This window comes from Argiope bruennichi, chromosome 10 (assembly GCF_947563725.1).
Source record: "Argiope bruennichi chromosome 10, qqArgBrue1.1, whole genome shotgun sequence".
Lineage (NCBI taxonomy): Eukaryota > Metazoa > Arthropoda > Arachnida > Araneae > Araneidae > Argiope > Argiope bruennichi.
In genome coordinates, this window is record NC_079160.1 from 52,718,109 (window position 1) to 52,735,838 (window position 17,730).

At 27.0% G+C, this 17,730-nt stretch overlaps 2 protein-coding genes across 5 annotated transcripts in view; one reads left to right on the forward strand and one right to left on the reverse strand.

Moving 5' to 3' along the window:
* The window catches only part of LOC129988892 (uncharacterized), a 77,077-nt gene extending 76,045 nt beyond the window's left edge, over positions 1–1,032 (forward strand). Inside the window, exon 5 of the mRNA XM_056097176.1 lies at positions 833–1,032. Within this exon, the coding sequence (XP_055953151.1) occupies positions 833–939 (107 nt within the window). The 3' untranslated portion in view covers positions 940–1,032. The remainder of the gene's footprint in view (positions 1–832) is intronic.
* Positions 1,033–3,137: 2,105 nt separating this feature from the next.
* The window catches only part of LOC129988558 (F-box DNA helicase 1-like), a 46,216-nt gene continuing 31,623 nt past the window's right edge, over positions 3,138–17,730 (reverse strand). For 2 of the 4 annotated variants that reach the window (XM_056096809.1, XM_056096808.1), the window contains 6 exons: positions 17,266–17,475; positions 15,472–15,576; positions 9,255–9,296; positions 4,399–4,505; positions 4,156–4,284; positions 3,138–3,664 (listed from right to left, as the gene is read on the reverse strand). In XM_056096809.1, the coding sequence (XP_055952784.1) occupies positions 3,425–3,664; positions 4,156–4,284; positions 4,399–4,505; positions 9,255–9,296; positions 15,472–15,576; positions 17,266–17,475 (833 nt within the window). In that variant the 3' untranslated portion in view covers positions 3,138–3,424. The remainder of the gene's footprint in view (positions 3,665–4,155; positions 4,285–4,398; positions 4,506–9,254; positions 9,297–15,471; positions 15,577–17,265; positions 17,476–17,730) is intronic. The other 2 variants (XM_056096810.1, XM_056096811.1) reach the window with 2 other exon arrangements.

Sequence of the window (17,730 nt, forward strand, 5' to 3'; positions counted from 1 at the left end):
TCGGTAGTAATAACAACCACAACACACAAAGTGGTCAGACAGAATTCAGCAGGAGGAGGGACGTAGCTATTCTCTACGGTCTCTCCAAACGCCTATAATTCTCCATTGTCTCCTTGCTTTAGCTGTATCCAACTGCCGGCTCACTATTACACGACTGACTACTCCTCACACAAATCGATGCTGCTTTTACAGTAAACACCAGGAATCGGCACGCAGCTCAATTCAGCAATTCCTTGAGCTCCACACAACGATTACTCTTCGTTAAACTGATCCAACTATTCGCCGTCCACTCTTTCCACTATTCGGTTCATAATTGTCTTTTATAGTTATGTTTTATAGTTTCCGGAGTAGGGAAGAGAAGGTTCTGGAACAATCAGGCATATCTCGGTTCCTATTGGCTCTATCAACGAAATTCTGGAAGATTCCAGTACTATCTATTTTGTCGCCTATCCCTCAGATCATTTGATTCGGCATTTAACAGAACTAATCGTAAAAAGGTCTTTCTTTTCAGTGATTGAACCAATCATGCTGGGAAGCAACATTACAGATTTGTAATTATATATATATATATATATATATATATATATATATATATATATATATATATATATATATATATATATATATATATATATATATATATATATATATATATATAAGTTTTTTTTATATAAAAATTAAGATTATGATCATATCCTCCAACTTTCATATTGTTAATCTCAAGCATGTTTGCCTTACTTTCCTGGAATTCTGAAATTTTGAATATACCTATTTCATGAAATACCTATTCAGATATACTTGTGCATTTAATTTTTTTTTTTTTTTTTTTCAGGAAAAGAAAATCAATATGGTTACTGGCATGATGGACCTCTGCCTCGTTCCAATCTTGGACTTCTCAAGAGACTGCAAAAAAGGAAGGACAAATCAATCTACATGTGAAAAGCAATTTATGTAAACTTTATCCTCAGCTGTCATACTTGTAATCATTAGCACATTTATAAATGTTTTTTGTTTTTCCTTTCAGTTGCATTGTAGGGCAAAATTATTATATTTGAAAATAAAATTTTAAGTTAATAAAAGTTTTTCAGAGATCAAATTGTTGAAAAACAATTTTTACTGCAAAAATATATATTTATAAAAAAATAAATCGAATCGAATCTAAAAGAAGGGGTTAAGTAAAGATTAGTAATTTTCAAATGCTTTTTTTTTTTTTTTCAAACTCAAACCTTTTTAATGTTTTATAATTTTATTATTAGAGAGGGCGGAAAAATTATGTTTATTTGGAAGCATTTCAAATTTTAAAAATAGCTCAATACTTCGTTAAATAAGTATGGGTTTAAAAATGGGATGCATTGAATAAAGAAACTGTTTCAAATATATAAATATTTCAAAATCATACATATACATGAATAAAAGCAACATAGTATAACAAAGAGGAAAGGAAAATTGTTTACATTGAAGATATTCATGTATTTACATATCCTTAACGCATTACATTTTATTATTTTTAACCATTCAGGTTTTTCTTTTCTATTTTTCAATTTCATAATTAGAAAAAAAAATTAAAAGAGCCTCATATTTTAAAAATAGCTTACTACCTGGTTAAATATGATTGAACATTTAACAAGGTTGCCTCTCAAAACTGGAAAAAAAGTTCCCTGTATGTATATTCAAGATATGAGGAAATGCAAAAATAGCACTCATGTGCTAATTATAATGCAATATGATTTTAAGGAGCGGTAGAAGCAGGGAAAGGAAGCAACAATTTAATATTATTATTACTAAGAAATTTCTCTTTATTTATTATCTAGAATTTAGCAAGACAAAATTTATATATTAAGGAGGGGGGGGAATATATTACCTCTCATGCTCTTTAACTGTAATCATACAAAATTAAGGACTCAGGTGAAATAAAACAAACAAAACAAAAAAAATCATTTTGGTTATTGTGATACAAATTATTAAATGCTTAGTTAACAAAAAAAAATACAAAGCAAGATTATATTTATTCATTTTTGACAATTCATGTCTGAGGAATCATTTTCAGCAGATTTTTCAGCCAGCAGTTTCATGAACCTAATCCTTAACAGATAATTTTGTACAGCCAACATTTTTGTATGCCTAATGTTCACTTTTTAGCTATTTCATTTTCAGTGAACATATGCGAAAATATTTCCAAAATTATCACTTAATGCATTAAAAGACGAATGAGATTCAATAAGTTTTAATGCCCATAAAAATTCAACTTTAAATTATTGTTTTTCAAAGTTCGAAATCGGTTTATTTTCGGATATTAAATTTGACGTTTTTGGATTTCCTTTTAGATACTAAATTTAACAACAGTGATGACTCTTTTGAATTGGCACAGTCTTATACGTTTTCCTCTTTTGTCATGCCTAGTAAGTGCCTGTTTTCCCATATTTCTTCAGCTTATTATCTTCTTACAAAGCGAGCAATACGAAACAAATGGATTTTGTGGAATTTCTCGAACCCATTCAAAAAATTAGGATTGATTTTTTTTATACCTCTAATTCATATACAATAGGGATTTTGAGCAATTCATTGTTAAAAAAAATATTTCATCAACTTTGAACAAGCTGGTATTTTCTCAAATAATAAACAAACCATTCAGTAAACTCATGTATGGTAGACTAAATATCACTTCGCTGTTTCCGCAGATTGAATGTAGCTATTATCGCCAGAGAAATATATTCGATTCTTCCACGCAGTTACAGAAGTATCGCGCATACTCATTAGCCGCAATTCGGGAATCTCATGGAAAAATTATAACTATCTCGCAAATCAAAACTGGACTGATTTATACAAAAAAAAAAAGGGGGGGAGTAGAAAAGGGACACATTTCTGAATTACACAATCGCGAATGGTATTGCTTCGTTTTCAGAAGCTGTGACCGCGATCTTTTATCTTTGCAATCTTTAAAGATCGACATTTTCTAGATGAAATAATAATAATAACTCAGAAACTTAAAATTCCCTATATTTCTCCTATTTTTAAGGATTTCAAATTTCCCTGTTTTTTCTGTCAATTTTTAAATTCCCTGTTTTTTTCCCAGTTTTCCAGGTGGTGTGGCAACCCTGATTTAATAGCAGTAATTAAAATGAGATGCAGAAAACAAAAACAGCTTCAAATATCATTTATTAACAAAACCATACATGCACGCTAATAAAAGCAACATAGTTTGACACAGATAAAACAAAAATCGTTGACACTAAAGATATTCATGTATTTACAAAAAAAAAAAAAAAAAAAAACCATGCTTGTGGAAATTTATATTAAATATTACAGAATAAACAATGATTGAAGGAAAAACTGAAAAGTTCATCTTAATGACATTTTAAAAACTTAATGTGCTTTTCAAAATATACAAAAATATGATTTTGAATAAGATACAACATTAAATTAGTCACACATTCAAATTTATAACATATACAACATCCATCTCGTGAAATGCTCCAAAAGAATCTCTAACAATTGGTGGATCAGATGGCAAAGGTCCTACAAATGCTGCCATGCTACGATGAGCATAATCATTAGTAGGATCTAAGAACATGACAACTGGTTCAATCTGAACTCGAGGACGAACTGTAGGTTCAGTAGCACATTTTACACAAAAAGCACCTCCTTTTATGTTACGTCCATTCCCCTAAAGGAATGCAAACAAAGTTGAACATAAAAAAAAATGTTAAAAACTAAAAAAGATTAGAATAATTTTTTAAATAAAATAGAAATAGAAAAATGCCCTAGGATAAAATGAGAATTTAGATAGAAAATTAAACAAAACTTCATGAACATAGTTGGTAAAAAATATGATGCTTATTAAAATAAAATGGAGAAATTAATTAAATTTCATTTATAAACACTGCATTATAATTTAATAATTTTTACATCTATTTTGAAATTTCTCTTTCAAAAAAATTTGAAAGTAGATTATTATTTATTTCATTTCCATTACCCCATCTACCAACACAAGCAAAAAAAAAAAAAAAAAAAAAAAAAAAAAAGCATTTCTTTTAATAAAATTCTTAAAAACTTAAAGGACAATCTTCTTAAAAAATCTAAAATTCCTATTTTTTGTATTTGGTGAATGACTGAAAAAATTTATTGTCATATTAAAAGCATAAAACATAGACTTACTAAAACCATCTGTCGACGAACCAAAATAAGACTTGTGTGTGGTGTAAAGTTTTCATTACAACCAACACATTCAAGTACAGCTTGACCATTAGATACTAAACTGGGAGGCATCGGATATTCAAATTTTTCCTGAAAAAAAAAATTATTCACATATATAAGTTAATAACTTAAATAAAATTGCCATCATGAAATATTTTAAAAATAGCATTTTTGAACATATTTAAAAATGTTTACAAAACTTACCTGTGCAGCTAAAAGGACCCTCATTAATTTATCAGAAAGAAGCAAGCACTTTTTAGCTCGAGTCAAAGCAACATAAACGATATTACTCTCTTCAGAACCAGCTGGCCCTAAAATGAGAAATATTTGATTTTAGAAAAAAATTTTGCCTTAAATTTAAATAAAGCCTTTCATAAATTTAAAACACTTAAAATATCAACAACATAATTCAGATTTTCTGAAATATACATTAGGACAGTTGTAAAATAATCAGTGTTATACTGACAGCAAAATATTAAAAAGTTTTACATTAATTTCAAAACATATATACTAAAAACAAATAAACATCAATTCATTTTTTTCACCTATTCAAAAATAAAGAAGTTTTGAAATAAAGCATAATATATCTTCAAAAGAAATTCATTTGTTAAGAAAAAAAAAATCATTACAAATATTTTTCTATCTAGCGAAGTCCAGTGAATTAGAAAACATAATAAATAATCAAAAACGAAAAAGCAAATAATTCATTTGAAGGCTTGACAAGCTTTAAGATTTTAATCATTTTTTTACACAGTAAAAATTACTTAAAATAATCAATAAGCATTATTTTTCATTTCTTTTTTTTTTCATTGATATATAAATATTTATTATCAATTTTTTGCGACAAATGCATTAATTCATGAAACAAATAATAAAATACATAACTATTTTTAAATTTATTTACTTAATAAAAATTTGATGCTTAACCAAAAAGCAGGAAATTTCACACAAATTTATAATTTTTATACTTGAAGAATATGTAATAAAATAAGAAATATAAATATGACAGACATGGTCAGGGTGCGTAGTGAGAAACTGCAGAAAAAATTACGTACTTTTTTTAAGCACCTTAATTCCAAAAATTAAGCATCTTTCTATATGCATACATAAAATGTGTATTTTATAATAGTATATTTTTTTGTTTTATAATGATGCATAATTTTTATTGCAAAAAAAAACGTAAAACTTAATTTTAAATGCTTATTTTTTAAATCTTAATATTTCTGTATTTGCACATCATCGATTGTAAAATTATGCCTTTTTGGATTCAATAAAAACATAGAAATGATCATAAAAATGGGTTTAAAAAACTGTCAATACAAAAAAATTAAGTCAACTTTTATAAGATTAACAATAAATTTTCAACATTTCTTAAAATTAAAAAGTTTTATTTAAATAGATACAACATTTCTGAAATTGTCGATAAGTCACGTAGAAGCTCAACATTACTAAATATTTTTGTATTTGATTTTTATATAAGTAACAAAAAATATGATTCAACATGACTGGGATGAAAAGAGTAAATTTCTACCTGCACTGACTCATTCTATCAAGTAAATTTATTAGCAATCTTATAAAACTAAGAACTAAAGCATTCCTATGGCTATCATCACATGACTGGCGAAACTATCATGATATTGATGATAAAAGTATTCCATGTGTTAAATGAGTTTTTAAAATCGTTTTTAATAGAATTAATACCATTGTCCATAAATCATGAGCCTAAAAAGAAATTGTCTTATTGCCTCTTATTTCTAAAGTGTAGTAGAAGTCTTTTTTGAACTTTGAACGTTTAACGCTCTAAAATTTAATGAAAACCTGCTTTTTAACCTACAAACAAAAATTCTTACTTTAAAAAAATTACAGAAGAAAGTTATATATGTATTACAGAGGAATGAAAATGCTTTAAAAAGTCCTAGTTTTCATAAATAACAGAAACAAATTTATGATATAAAAAAAATGTCAGCTGCTCAGCAGTTAGAACCAAAAACAAAAGCAAGTCGGAAGGAGCGTTTTCTCCCAAAACTTTCTTGCATACTGCCAGAAAATACCTAGCGGGGCATTGGCTTGAATTAGTTACAAAATATTGACCTTAGGCGTTAATTTAGTTATATTAACATCCAGTTTTAAAGCAACACAGATCTATTTTGTGATGGACCTCGTAATTTTGAACCGCGGACAGATGATAAGGACGACACCTGAACTTGCAACCCCCTCTCCAAACTTCCACACCACACCACACCACACGGGATATATTTGGCTCCAACGAATTTAACGTGCAATTAACCCGCTTACACGACAGTTCTTCGGTGGAATCGAGTCTGGAACTTGAAACCTCTGGTTCTGTAGCCGGGACCTTGCCACCAGGCCACCGCGGCCCAACCTTAGGAGTGAGTAAACATTTTTTCTGATTCTGCTATGCGATCGTTGGCGTTTTTAGATTAATCTCTGGGGTGCGGTAGAAAGTATCCGAAATGCGAATTTGGGTTTTAGACGCATTCTTCCGAATTGATTTTTTAAAAAAATTATTCCCAATTACACTTATAGTTCAAAATTACATACCAAATTTGATATATTTAAGTCACTACATTTTTGAGTTACCGCGTTTACAGGTTTATGAAAATACGGTTAACCCCTGGTTGGATTAGACTCAAAATATGATTGATGTTTATGCTATAGATATTATATCTATGTACCAAATGTTATCTATCTAGCTGTTTTCGTTTTTTAGTTATGCTAACTTATATTCGAACAGTCGGACAGACAAACAGACTTCCTCGAAATGGATGCTGCTGAAAATCTGATCGAAATCTACAAATTTGATGTGAAGGCCGCATACTAAATTTCATCCGTCTAGCTCAAAGTGTATCTGTGTTATCTTTGTCAAAGATAGACATTTTCCGAAAATGTGCTTTTCGAATTCAAGGAGATTTGAAACGTGGAGATTCATTAAAATCTCGAGTTCGAATTTTTTGGTGATTGAAATATTTCCTCTAAATTTTGTATACGAAAAAGTAAATATCTAATTGGAGAATTTTTTTATAAAGTCCTTCTTGAAACCAGCGTGCAACAATATATCGCATTGTTTAAAAATTTAACAAAATTTATCAAATAAAGAATTTTATTCAATGAACTGATAAAAACTTTTTAAAGTTTAAATAAAAGCAAAAAAAGCATTTCATTAAAAATCCTTGTTATAAACTGTGTCCAAAACTGTCTCAAAAATTATTAAAACTTTAAAATTAAAAAATATATTTAACCAAACAAAAAAATTTTATTGTTGAAAAGATATTCTTTTTTAACCTTTAAAATGGTGTTAAAATAATTTTTGTGCCATAATATGCTTTGATGTTATGATGAAAACACATTAAAATTCCATTTTTTAATTAAACTTCGAATTAAAAGTGGAGAACGTTCTTAGTAGGTATCTAATGCCCAAAAAATAACTTCCCAGATTTCATGCTCCAAACTTCAATGACTTTATGCTGGGCATTGCTCAGGACAAGTCTTTATATATTAAGAGAGATTTCATTGAGGAAAATTTTTCTATAAGAATTATGAAAAGGGGGGAAAAACTTATATAAAATCAGAAAATCTAAACCATAAAAAAAATTGTAAAAAAACTTTTTTTTTTCCTTTAAAAATGTTTAAGTACCAGATCCATCAGTTCCCTCCCCCTTTTTTCTTATTCAAATTAAATTTGGCGAGATTGAACTAACAAAGAAAAATGTTCAATGGATGGAGATATTCAAAAAATACTGCGAAAGATATAGCCATCAATGAAAATTTAAAACTTCAAGAAAAAATTTCATTATACAAGATTTTACACAATTGACTAATGTAATTACATACAATTAATTACAATTCAATTTAATACAGTTATATACCTGTAATAAGTCATTCAAGTGCTTGCTCCAAAGCAATATATTAATGAGAATGATTATCAAATATGTCACTGTTTTTAAAGCAACATGTTCGTTATATCGTTTTTGCGCATCAAATTCATCCTGGTTTTTGCTTATTTGCCGTTGATCGGACCATATTGCATATTCTTCTTTAACAACACATAAAAGTTTAAATATATACTTAACTAGGAACTTATTCTTCAACATGTAAAACATTAAGAATTGAAGTTCGATATTTTTCGATTCGCAATAACTATGGTATAGTACACATTTTGTACTGCCCCTGCTAGATAATTATTCCAGCATCTTAGTAAATGACAATGCCCATTGTTGAAAAAAAAGGGGGCAATGGTGGAAGAGCATTATCTTAATATCTGCTGGAATACTTCGAATTCTTTCCTTTTGTCGGTTTTCTTTTTTGATACAGCCAGTAAACAAGCTTTACAGCCATGATTTCGAATTATCACATTCAACTTGTAGAGAAACGAAACAAAACGAAAAGCTTTCTTCATCTTCACGAGAAAATTAAGTACTTTCTAGGACCTTTTCTGAAAATTAAGCACTTTTAAGGTGCTTAAAAATGGTTTTGAAATTTAAGCACTTTTCAAGACGCTACACACCCTGAAGATTATTACATGAAAATACAAAATAAAGCTAAAGGTGTACTTTAAAAAGTTACAAAATTATATATAAATGTGCCTATAAAAGCATTTAATAATTTTTACAAAAATAATTTACAACAATTTTATTTTTAATATTAAGCTTCGCACTTTGGTAATTTCTAAATAGTTTATTTCAACATTTTTCAGTTAATTGTTTTAAGTCATAATTTTGAAAAAGTTTAAAAGATTTTTCAATCAATAAAATAGAATTATATATATATGCAAACATATATGTACTTAAATAACACAATTTCTTTAAAATAAAAAATGTGTTACACTGATTTGAGAGCAAATTTTTTTTCAGAAATTTACTTGCTGTTTCTAAGAATATCATACAAAATTTTTTCTCCAAAACAGTAGTTTAAAAAACAACATATATTAAACAATTTGTAAGAAGAATACTATTGGCACATTTAATTTTATTAAAGAAATAATAAATGCAACATGCTGACAATTCAATAGGCAATTGGAAATATACAAAATTTATTCTTACAGTTAAAATTATAAGCTTCGAGATGGAGGCTAATTCGGTCATCTGCAAATTAAGTCAGCTAATTATGTTATGGAATGATATATTGCAAACAAATCAGTAAATTACATTTTAAAATTCAAATAAATGCACAAGCAGTAAAAAATACAGCATATATTATTAAAAAATTTAAAGAAATCTAAGGTGATGGAAACCTCATCATCATTATTATTATTATTATTATTATTTTTTTTTTTTTTTTTTTTGACATTCAATTTGTAAAAATTGTAAAAGTGAAATTTTCTTATGTTCAGGAAATTTTGGGGGGAAAAAATGACTAAAAATTCAGTTTTTTTTTTTTTTTTTTTAAATTAATCAAAATAAAAATGTCACAAATTATGAACAATGAAATCTTTCTGTGGCTTGCGAGTGATTACATGTCAAATAAACCAGCCAAATATTGAATTAAAATAATGTATTTGCATGACAGCATAACTTCCTTCATTCTTAAGTCTACCTACATGGAAAAGAACCTGGGTCAAAACCAGAAGGAAAAAAAATCAAGTCATATGAGCTGTAAGTAATTTAACATACGAACTTATAGAGCACAACCAAGCATGTAATAAGTTCACTTCCTATGAACTCAATCTTCTCATTCTTCTGGTAAACCAGAACTTTTTAATCAAATGGCAACCGAAGAGATGCATACAAGTTTTTATTTTACAAATGATATAACTGCTGTGTACATTCCAAAAAAGTACAAGATCATCATGCATATGAACACAATGCATCTTCATAAATCAATTATAAACATATAATATCCCTATATGATATTAGATTACAACACCAGTAAAAGAGTTGTGGATATTTTTGATCAATTTTTGGATATACATACAACTTATACAAGGAAAACAAATTGCTGATCAACGATTGCATTTTTTATTAGTTCTGATAATTTTGTCTCCGATATATTTCTTCTCTAGATTTCAGCAAACACCAAATGGATTGAAAACTAACTGACCAAAAGAAGACTTTTTTTAAAAAAATAAGGCAATTAAAAAAATTCAAGCAGGACATTATCACTCCAAAACTGAACAGTAGTGTATTGTTTGCCAACGGATTTTAAAACCCTCCATGCTTTTGCACATGTGTTAAGATGGGTTTAATATGACAAAATAGGGGTGATAGGTTCGATGAAAGGAGATGTTTACACATAACAATAAAGTAAATTCCAAAATTGAGCACATTGCTATGTGTCTCAACCCTTAAAGAGATAGTATTGTCGGAAAATGGTCATTTCAGGATACTGATACAAACAGTAATATAGTCGAAGGTAAATAAAAATTAAAGGGTAAATTACAGAATTATTTATCATCACTTTTCACAGTTACCTTATAATTTCAGCAATAAGCAAAAGGTCTTGTCAATCACCAAAAAATGATAAATTAAACTATACAAAAATTATTAAAAAATACATATCCGCATTCTCTATAGAGCATACTTTTGTCAAAAAGAAAAATTTTAAAGCAGTAAGATTTTTTTAAATGCTTTAATACATTTTTTCATTTTAGATACATAAACTTTTTAGTTAGATATTTATTGTCTAATTTTTATATAATATCATATTTGTTCTATGAAAATAATTCTTATTTGTCCCCCCCATTTTTTCCCCCTGAAAACATGTCAACACAGGTTCCTAAAGTCTCTTTTGAAAGTTCAGGTCAAATTGACCCAAATGTTATATTCATATATTAAATGCGAACAGAATAGCAGTTTGCATTATTTTTATTTTATTAAATAAACATTATAAGTACTAATTATATTTATTCATTTCAGTCATTTTTATGAGCATTACACTATATTTTAATCGGGGAAAAAGCGAATGCTTCTGCTTTCCTTAGTAAATTTAGTTATAAACTACATTCCAACCATCTAAATGGTTAATATATTTCTTCTCAAAATAATTCATTAAATCTTCAATTAAAATATCAAAAAATTTACAAATACTTCTTTAAATGGTGTAGAAAGAGAAAAATAATTTAATAAGAACAATTTCTGATTTTTGATTTTCTTTACTTTGGCCACTAATTGTTTAAAATAAACAGAAGTATTAATAAAAATTATAAAATTAGTTATTCTATATATTTGCAAAATAATTTTCGTCAGGGACATATTTTGGAAGAATTCTCAATAAATATGAGTGAAGCTTACTATGCATTCAATACTTCAGAAAGCCAGCTGAACCTCTTAATTCGACAGTGTAGGTTGAGTATCCAATCATTTTTTTTTTTTTTTTAATTTTAAGAATGGATCACCTAACCTTTTCCTCATGGGCAATTCCGATACTGCAGTGGCAGAACTTTAACAGGCAAATGACTAAAATTCTGCCCCCCCCCCTTTTTAATCCAATCTGTTTCTGCTTCAAACACTTGATTCCTGTTATTAAAATGTTTTTGCTTTGAATAAAATATAAATTACCTTCCCCTTTAAAAATTTATAATTAAACTGAACAAATAACATGCTGTAAAATGTAACCCTTTTTAAAAATAAGCATTTAATATATAAAAAATTTATTTTATGTCACCTTCTTAAGAAGTTAAATATTTATATAAATACTTGCAATATATTTGGATAAAAAAATTAATAAACATGAAAATCTTAAAATAGCTTTGGTTGAAAGAGAGAGAGAGAAAAAAAAAGAAGAAAAATCACAAACTTTGCCTATTGAAAAGAACAATGACAATTTATTTTAAAATGACAATACTTTTAATATTTCCAGAAATAATTAAAAATAAATAAATATAAAACCTACAACAGTTGATTTTTTTTTCTTTTTAATTTTGCTACTCAGCTCTTCTTTTCAGATATTAAAATTGTCTTTAAACTGGTAACTACTCGGAAAAAAACAAAGCTGCAAATCTAACTAAATATTAAACGTTTAATAAGAAAAATATATATAATGCATTAAATTAATTTTAAAAGTAAAAATAGAACATTTAATTATAATTGGAGAAATTTATGAACATACAACCTCATTCATTCCCAATTTTATTAACACAACTAGCCGCCTTTGGCGACCAGCCGGTTCGCCAATCTTAATGTTCATTAAAATTTAAATAATTAAATATTTTATGCAATTCCTACTTTAATAGCTTCTTCATCAAAATATTTTAAAACTTCAAATTTTGATAGGCATATAATTCACTCAAAATATTATAAACGCCTTCAGTCATAACGTAATATGTATCTCTCTAATTTTCTGTTGGCTCCCATAGAATTTATACAGTAGACTCCCGATTATCTGCGGGCGGGTTATCCGCGCCTTCCGCACTAAGTTTTTTTTTTTTTTTTTTGCTTCCAAGCAAAGAAATAATGCTTCCAAAGAAAGAAGCAAACACAAACGACTGATTTCTTCAAAAAGGTGTAGTTTTACAGTTATGCTTTTGTAATTACATAATACATTACAGTATTAAAACAGTACATATGTATTAATTTTTCTGTGTACCCTTGACGCCTCTCGTAAGTACAAAGCACTTTTCTGTTTTCATTAACAAAATGCATTTTAGGTTAGTTTTCAGTGATATACTAAAATATTAAGCGTTAGTTAAACATTTCCTGCTGTTTATTTTACGTTTCATTGTACATAAAACGATTTTTCAAAGTTGGAATGACTTTACCTTTTAATTTTCTCCTTTGCTATACCCGTTTTTAGCTTTTTTCGGATTATCCGCGATTTTTGTTATCCGCGGCGGCCGCGCCACCCAATTCCGCGGATAATCGGGAGTGTACTGTACTTTAAATTAAAGTGGAAAGGATTAATCCGCAATTAATATAATAATATTTTTTACTGAAACAAGGTATTTTTTTTTTTGTAATATGATTATTGAAAACAGTCACTGAGCGTTTAAACTTTATGGGCACTAAAGAATATCTTTCTTAATTTATGTAATATTCCAAAAATTTGTCAAAATTTTCTCAGATTCATCATGACCAGATTGATTCATTAACAATGTTTAATTTTAAATGCATCAAACACTAAAAAAAAAAAAAAAAAAAAAAAATGAATCGTTTAAAATAATCGGTCTAAAACAGGTTTAGAAAAATTACTTAAAAAACGATGTACATAAAATTAAAAGCATATACAAAATATATATAACTAACATAAATACAATTTACTTACAAAAGCATGCAACTAACCTAAAAATAATTTAAATTATACGTTGATAGTGGTTGTCATGACAACAATCAGAACAATGCGCATGCGTGAATTTTCTTCGCCAGTTAGGTAACGCAAATGCGTGAATTTTTCTATGCCAATTAGGGTAACGCTATGCAGATTAGAAATTTTTATTTCCTTTATTCTGTTTTATTTTAATTCAAAAGTACTTCAGAATGAATCTGAAAGATCAATTAATTAACAATGTTTAATTTTAAATGCATCAAACATTACGAAAATAAACAGAATCGTTTGAAATAATCAGCCGAAAAATCTTAAGCCTAGCCTCATTACTGTTGGGGAAAAAAACTGAACTCTTACTCATTTGGCGGTAGGGAAAATGAATATTTTTTGTCGAGAAAGTTAGCTTTTAATTAATAATTAAAATTCTAATTAAAAATTCCAAAAAAGGGACCCCAGGTGCACATTCCCGAACTCTGAGGTATAGGTGTACCAAATTTGGTAGCTGTAGGTCAAATGGTCTTTTCTGTGGAGCGCCAACAAACACACACACACACATTGAACTTTATATATAAGTATAGATGTTTTTTTAAAGCAAGCGAAGAAGGGAAAAAAATTATTCAAAAAATTGGGTAAAGCAGGTGTTCTTATTAAATAAGTAATTTTTTAAAAAAATGAAACGAAAAAGGGGAAAAGTTATTCTATAAAATTGGGTAAAGCAGATGTTCTGTCTTAGAAACTTCTTTTCCCTTTCCAGCTGTGTTGCCATAGAAACCAGCGCACAGCTGTTTATACATTTATGTTTATCTATTCAGATTTTATAACATCTAATCAGAGTAACGGTGAATATCAGTGTGTTCGTGCTCGTCAATAAATGTTAATTTTTTTAATAACATGATTAACGAAAACAGAGTCACTGAGCATTTAAACCTTATGGGAACTAAAAAATATATTTCTTAATTTATGTAATATCTCAAGAAATTGTCGACCAGTCGGTTCGCCAATCTTAATGTTCGTTAAAATTTTTATATTTAAATATTTTATGCAATTCCTACTTTAATAGCTTCTTCATCAAAATATTTTAAAACTTCAAATTTTGATTGTCATATAATTTATTCATAATATTATAAAGGCCTTCAGTCATAACGTAATATGTATCTCTCTTATTTTCTGTTAGCACCTGTAGAATTTATGCTTTAAGTTAAAGTGGAAAGAATTAATCTGAAATTAATATAATAATATTTTTTACTGAAACAAAGCATTTTTTTATAATCTGATTAATGAAAATATAGTCACTCAGCGTTTAAACTTTATAGGCACTAAAGAATATCTTTTTTAATTTACGTATTATTTCAAGAATTTGTCTACAAAATTTTCTTAGATTAATCATGAGCAGATCGATTAATTAACAATGTTTAATTTTAAATGCATCAAACATTAAGAAAATAAACAGAATAGTTTGAAATAATCCGCAGAAAAATACTAACCCTAGCCTCATTACTGTTGGGAGAAAAAAAAAAAAAAATTTGAAGCCTTCCTCATTTGGCGGTGGCAAAAATGGAAGATTTTTTTGGCGAAAAAGTTGGCGGTGAGGAAAATGGAAGATTTTTTGCGGGAAAGTTAGTTTTTAATTAATAATTAAAATTTCAAAAAAAGGGACCCCAGGTGCACATTCCCGACCTCTAAGGTATACATGTACCAAATTTGACAGCTGTATGTCAAATGACCTGGCCTGTAGAGCGCCAACACACACACATTGAGCTTTATTATAAGTATAGATAACAATCAAGCGAAACAACTGCTGGAAATTTTTTTTGAAAGATTTTAAATATATTTTTATTAAAAATTATGTTGTCATATGTCAATTTTAAATTAAAATCTTAAATCAATTTGACTTAAGATTTCAAATAATCTTAAAGCTATTGAACAATTTCATCAATAAGTAAAATACAAAAGAAATAAAGATTGGGATGCATATTAAAAATTTACTATTTAAGAGTTAAAACTATTAATCATAATCCAATTAAAGCACAAAAGAATTAAAAAGGTAACTTTTAAGCTTACTCCTTAGTCTACAATCTATGCTTGGCACAATTGGATAATCATCAGTAATACAAACAGTATCAAATTCTAATCCTTTAGCTTTATGAGCAGTAGAAAAGACAACATCTGTTAGAAAAAAAATGCAGAAAAACATTAACTTTAAAAATTCAAAAATCATTTCTTTAGAATATTGTATATTTTTTAAAAAATGAATCAAAATGAACAAAATAATATACAAAAAAATTAAGTCTAAGTTTTAAAATATAGCATCATATGTAATTCTTTTTCTGACAATATATTTATCGTATTCCAAATGGTCGATACATATATTACTATACACAATACATATTAGAATTTAACAAATAAAAATTCATTTATGCATATATTTATTTACATAAAAACTTAAAAAATATATTGAAAGATCCTTTTTAAATCTCTTTATGCATATACTAATATAAAATCTAATTTTGATAATTTATACCACCATAAAAATGATAAATTATGTTGTATAAATAAAAAACACTTTCAAATCATAAAATGTAATTCATTTTACAATACAAACATATCTTATAGATAAAAAAATTTCCATACAATAAAAAGATTTTCCTGTATTATATATGAATATTTTCTTATTTAAAATAATCTTGTATTTATCAATTTACTTCCTGGCTCTATAAAATTGCTTATATTATTAACTAGCTGCCTTGGGAACTAGATAGTTCACTAGGATTAAGTTAATAAAATTTTCAATTAAATATTTTACATAGCTTGATTTTAATGTCTGCCTCAGAGAATATTCTTCAAATGTAACAGATATGTAACTCATATTATTATTAAAGAAGCATTACACTATTCTAATCAATGTGCTATATGTTTTCCAAGTTTTCTGTCATTTCGACTGAAATTAAAATTTTAATTTTAAATCGGAAAAGATTAAATTTCAACTTGAGCTGAAACATGCTGATGAAAATTATCACTATAGAAGGGAAAAATCATTCAGCATTGAAGTTTTGTGAATAATACAGAATTTATTTCATAATTTATATACCATTTTAGAAAATTATTCAATAACAATTTCTCTGATTGAACAAATATTCAATGCATTGCAATATAAAAGCAATTTTCAAGTTTTACATAACAATAAAGTGATAATATATCTTTATACATCTAATTATTAGAAAGAGTAAAAGTATTTAAAAATGACACACTTTAAAATGCTTTAGTCATTAGTTGTGATGTTAAACTAAACTGGAAGTACAACAAAATATAAAAACAACAAATACTTGAAAAAGAAACTTATTCAATATGTGGTTCTCATACAGAAATTTATTCAATATACTCAACAATGGAAGGAAAATGCAGGATGAAATAATTATAGTAATAATAAAAACAATCTTGGGATCCTTGAAAAGATTTTTTTTTAAATTTTAAATTAGGGCAAATTTTATTTTTTCAATATTTTCACAATTATGGAATTTAAATATCAAAATCTTACTTAATTTTTAATTATGATACACAGGACTAGCAATTCATTTGGCAAAATGTTTTGGCTAAAAATATTTTAACAATTCATCTTAATAGACTTGAACATATTGATTAAGGGCTGTGTTATATCTTTAAGCTCTTAATGTTATTCAATTAAATAAATTCAATCTAAATGATGTTATAAAATACCATTATTATCAACATTATTTGGAAAAATTATAATATTTTCATTTGTTTGAAAATTTAATGAATAACTGATAGATATAAAAGATATTATTTATATTATTTTATACAAATATGCTATGTATATTTCAATTAAAAATGACTTACTTGCTAATGCCATTGGATAATTGCATTTTTCTTTGAGAATATGAACATATTCAACTATCCTGTCATTATGTTGACTGACTAGATCAATTTTGTTTAACAAGTCATTATCTTCAGCATTTCTTGCATAAGTAGATAACTCTTTGAAACTTTTGAACTTTGAAATAAAGTTATCCTTCAATCTTCGCTCTGGAGGAAAAAAGAATTCAGAATCTAAATTTAAACAAAGAAGAAATAATTAAAAATATATGATTTTATAGTCCTTTTTATTTCTATTATTTGTAACATATTAAAATAAGACAATTTAACAACTTTATATTACTAGATCCTCTCTAATTGGATGTTCAGTTATTCTTAATGTAAGAACTTAAAAATTACTTCTTTTGAAACCTTTTCTTCTTTTAATTGATCCAGAAATGTTACAAAGGAGATCAATTTAATCATAGTCCAATAACTATTACTAAACCA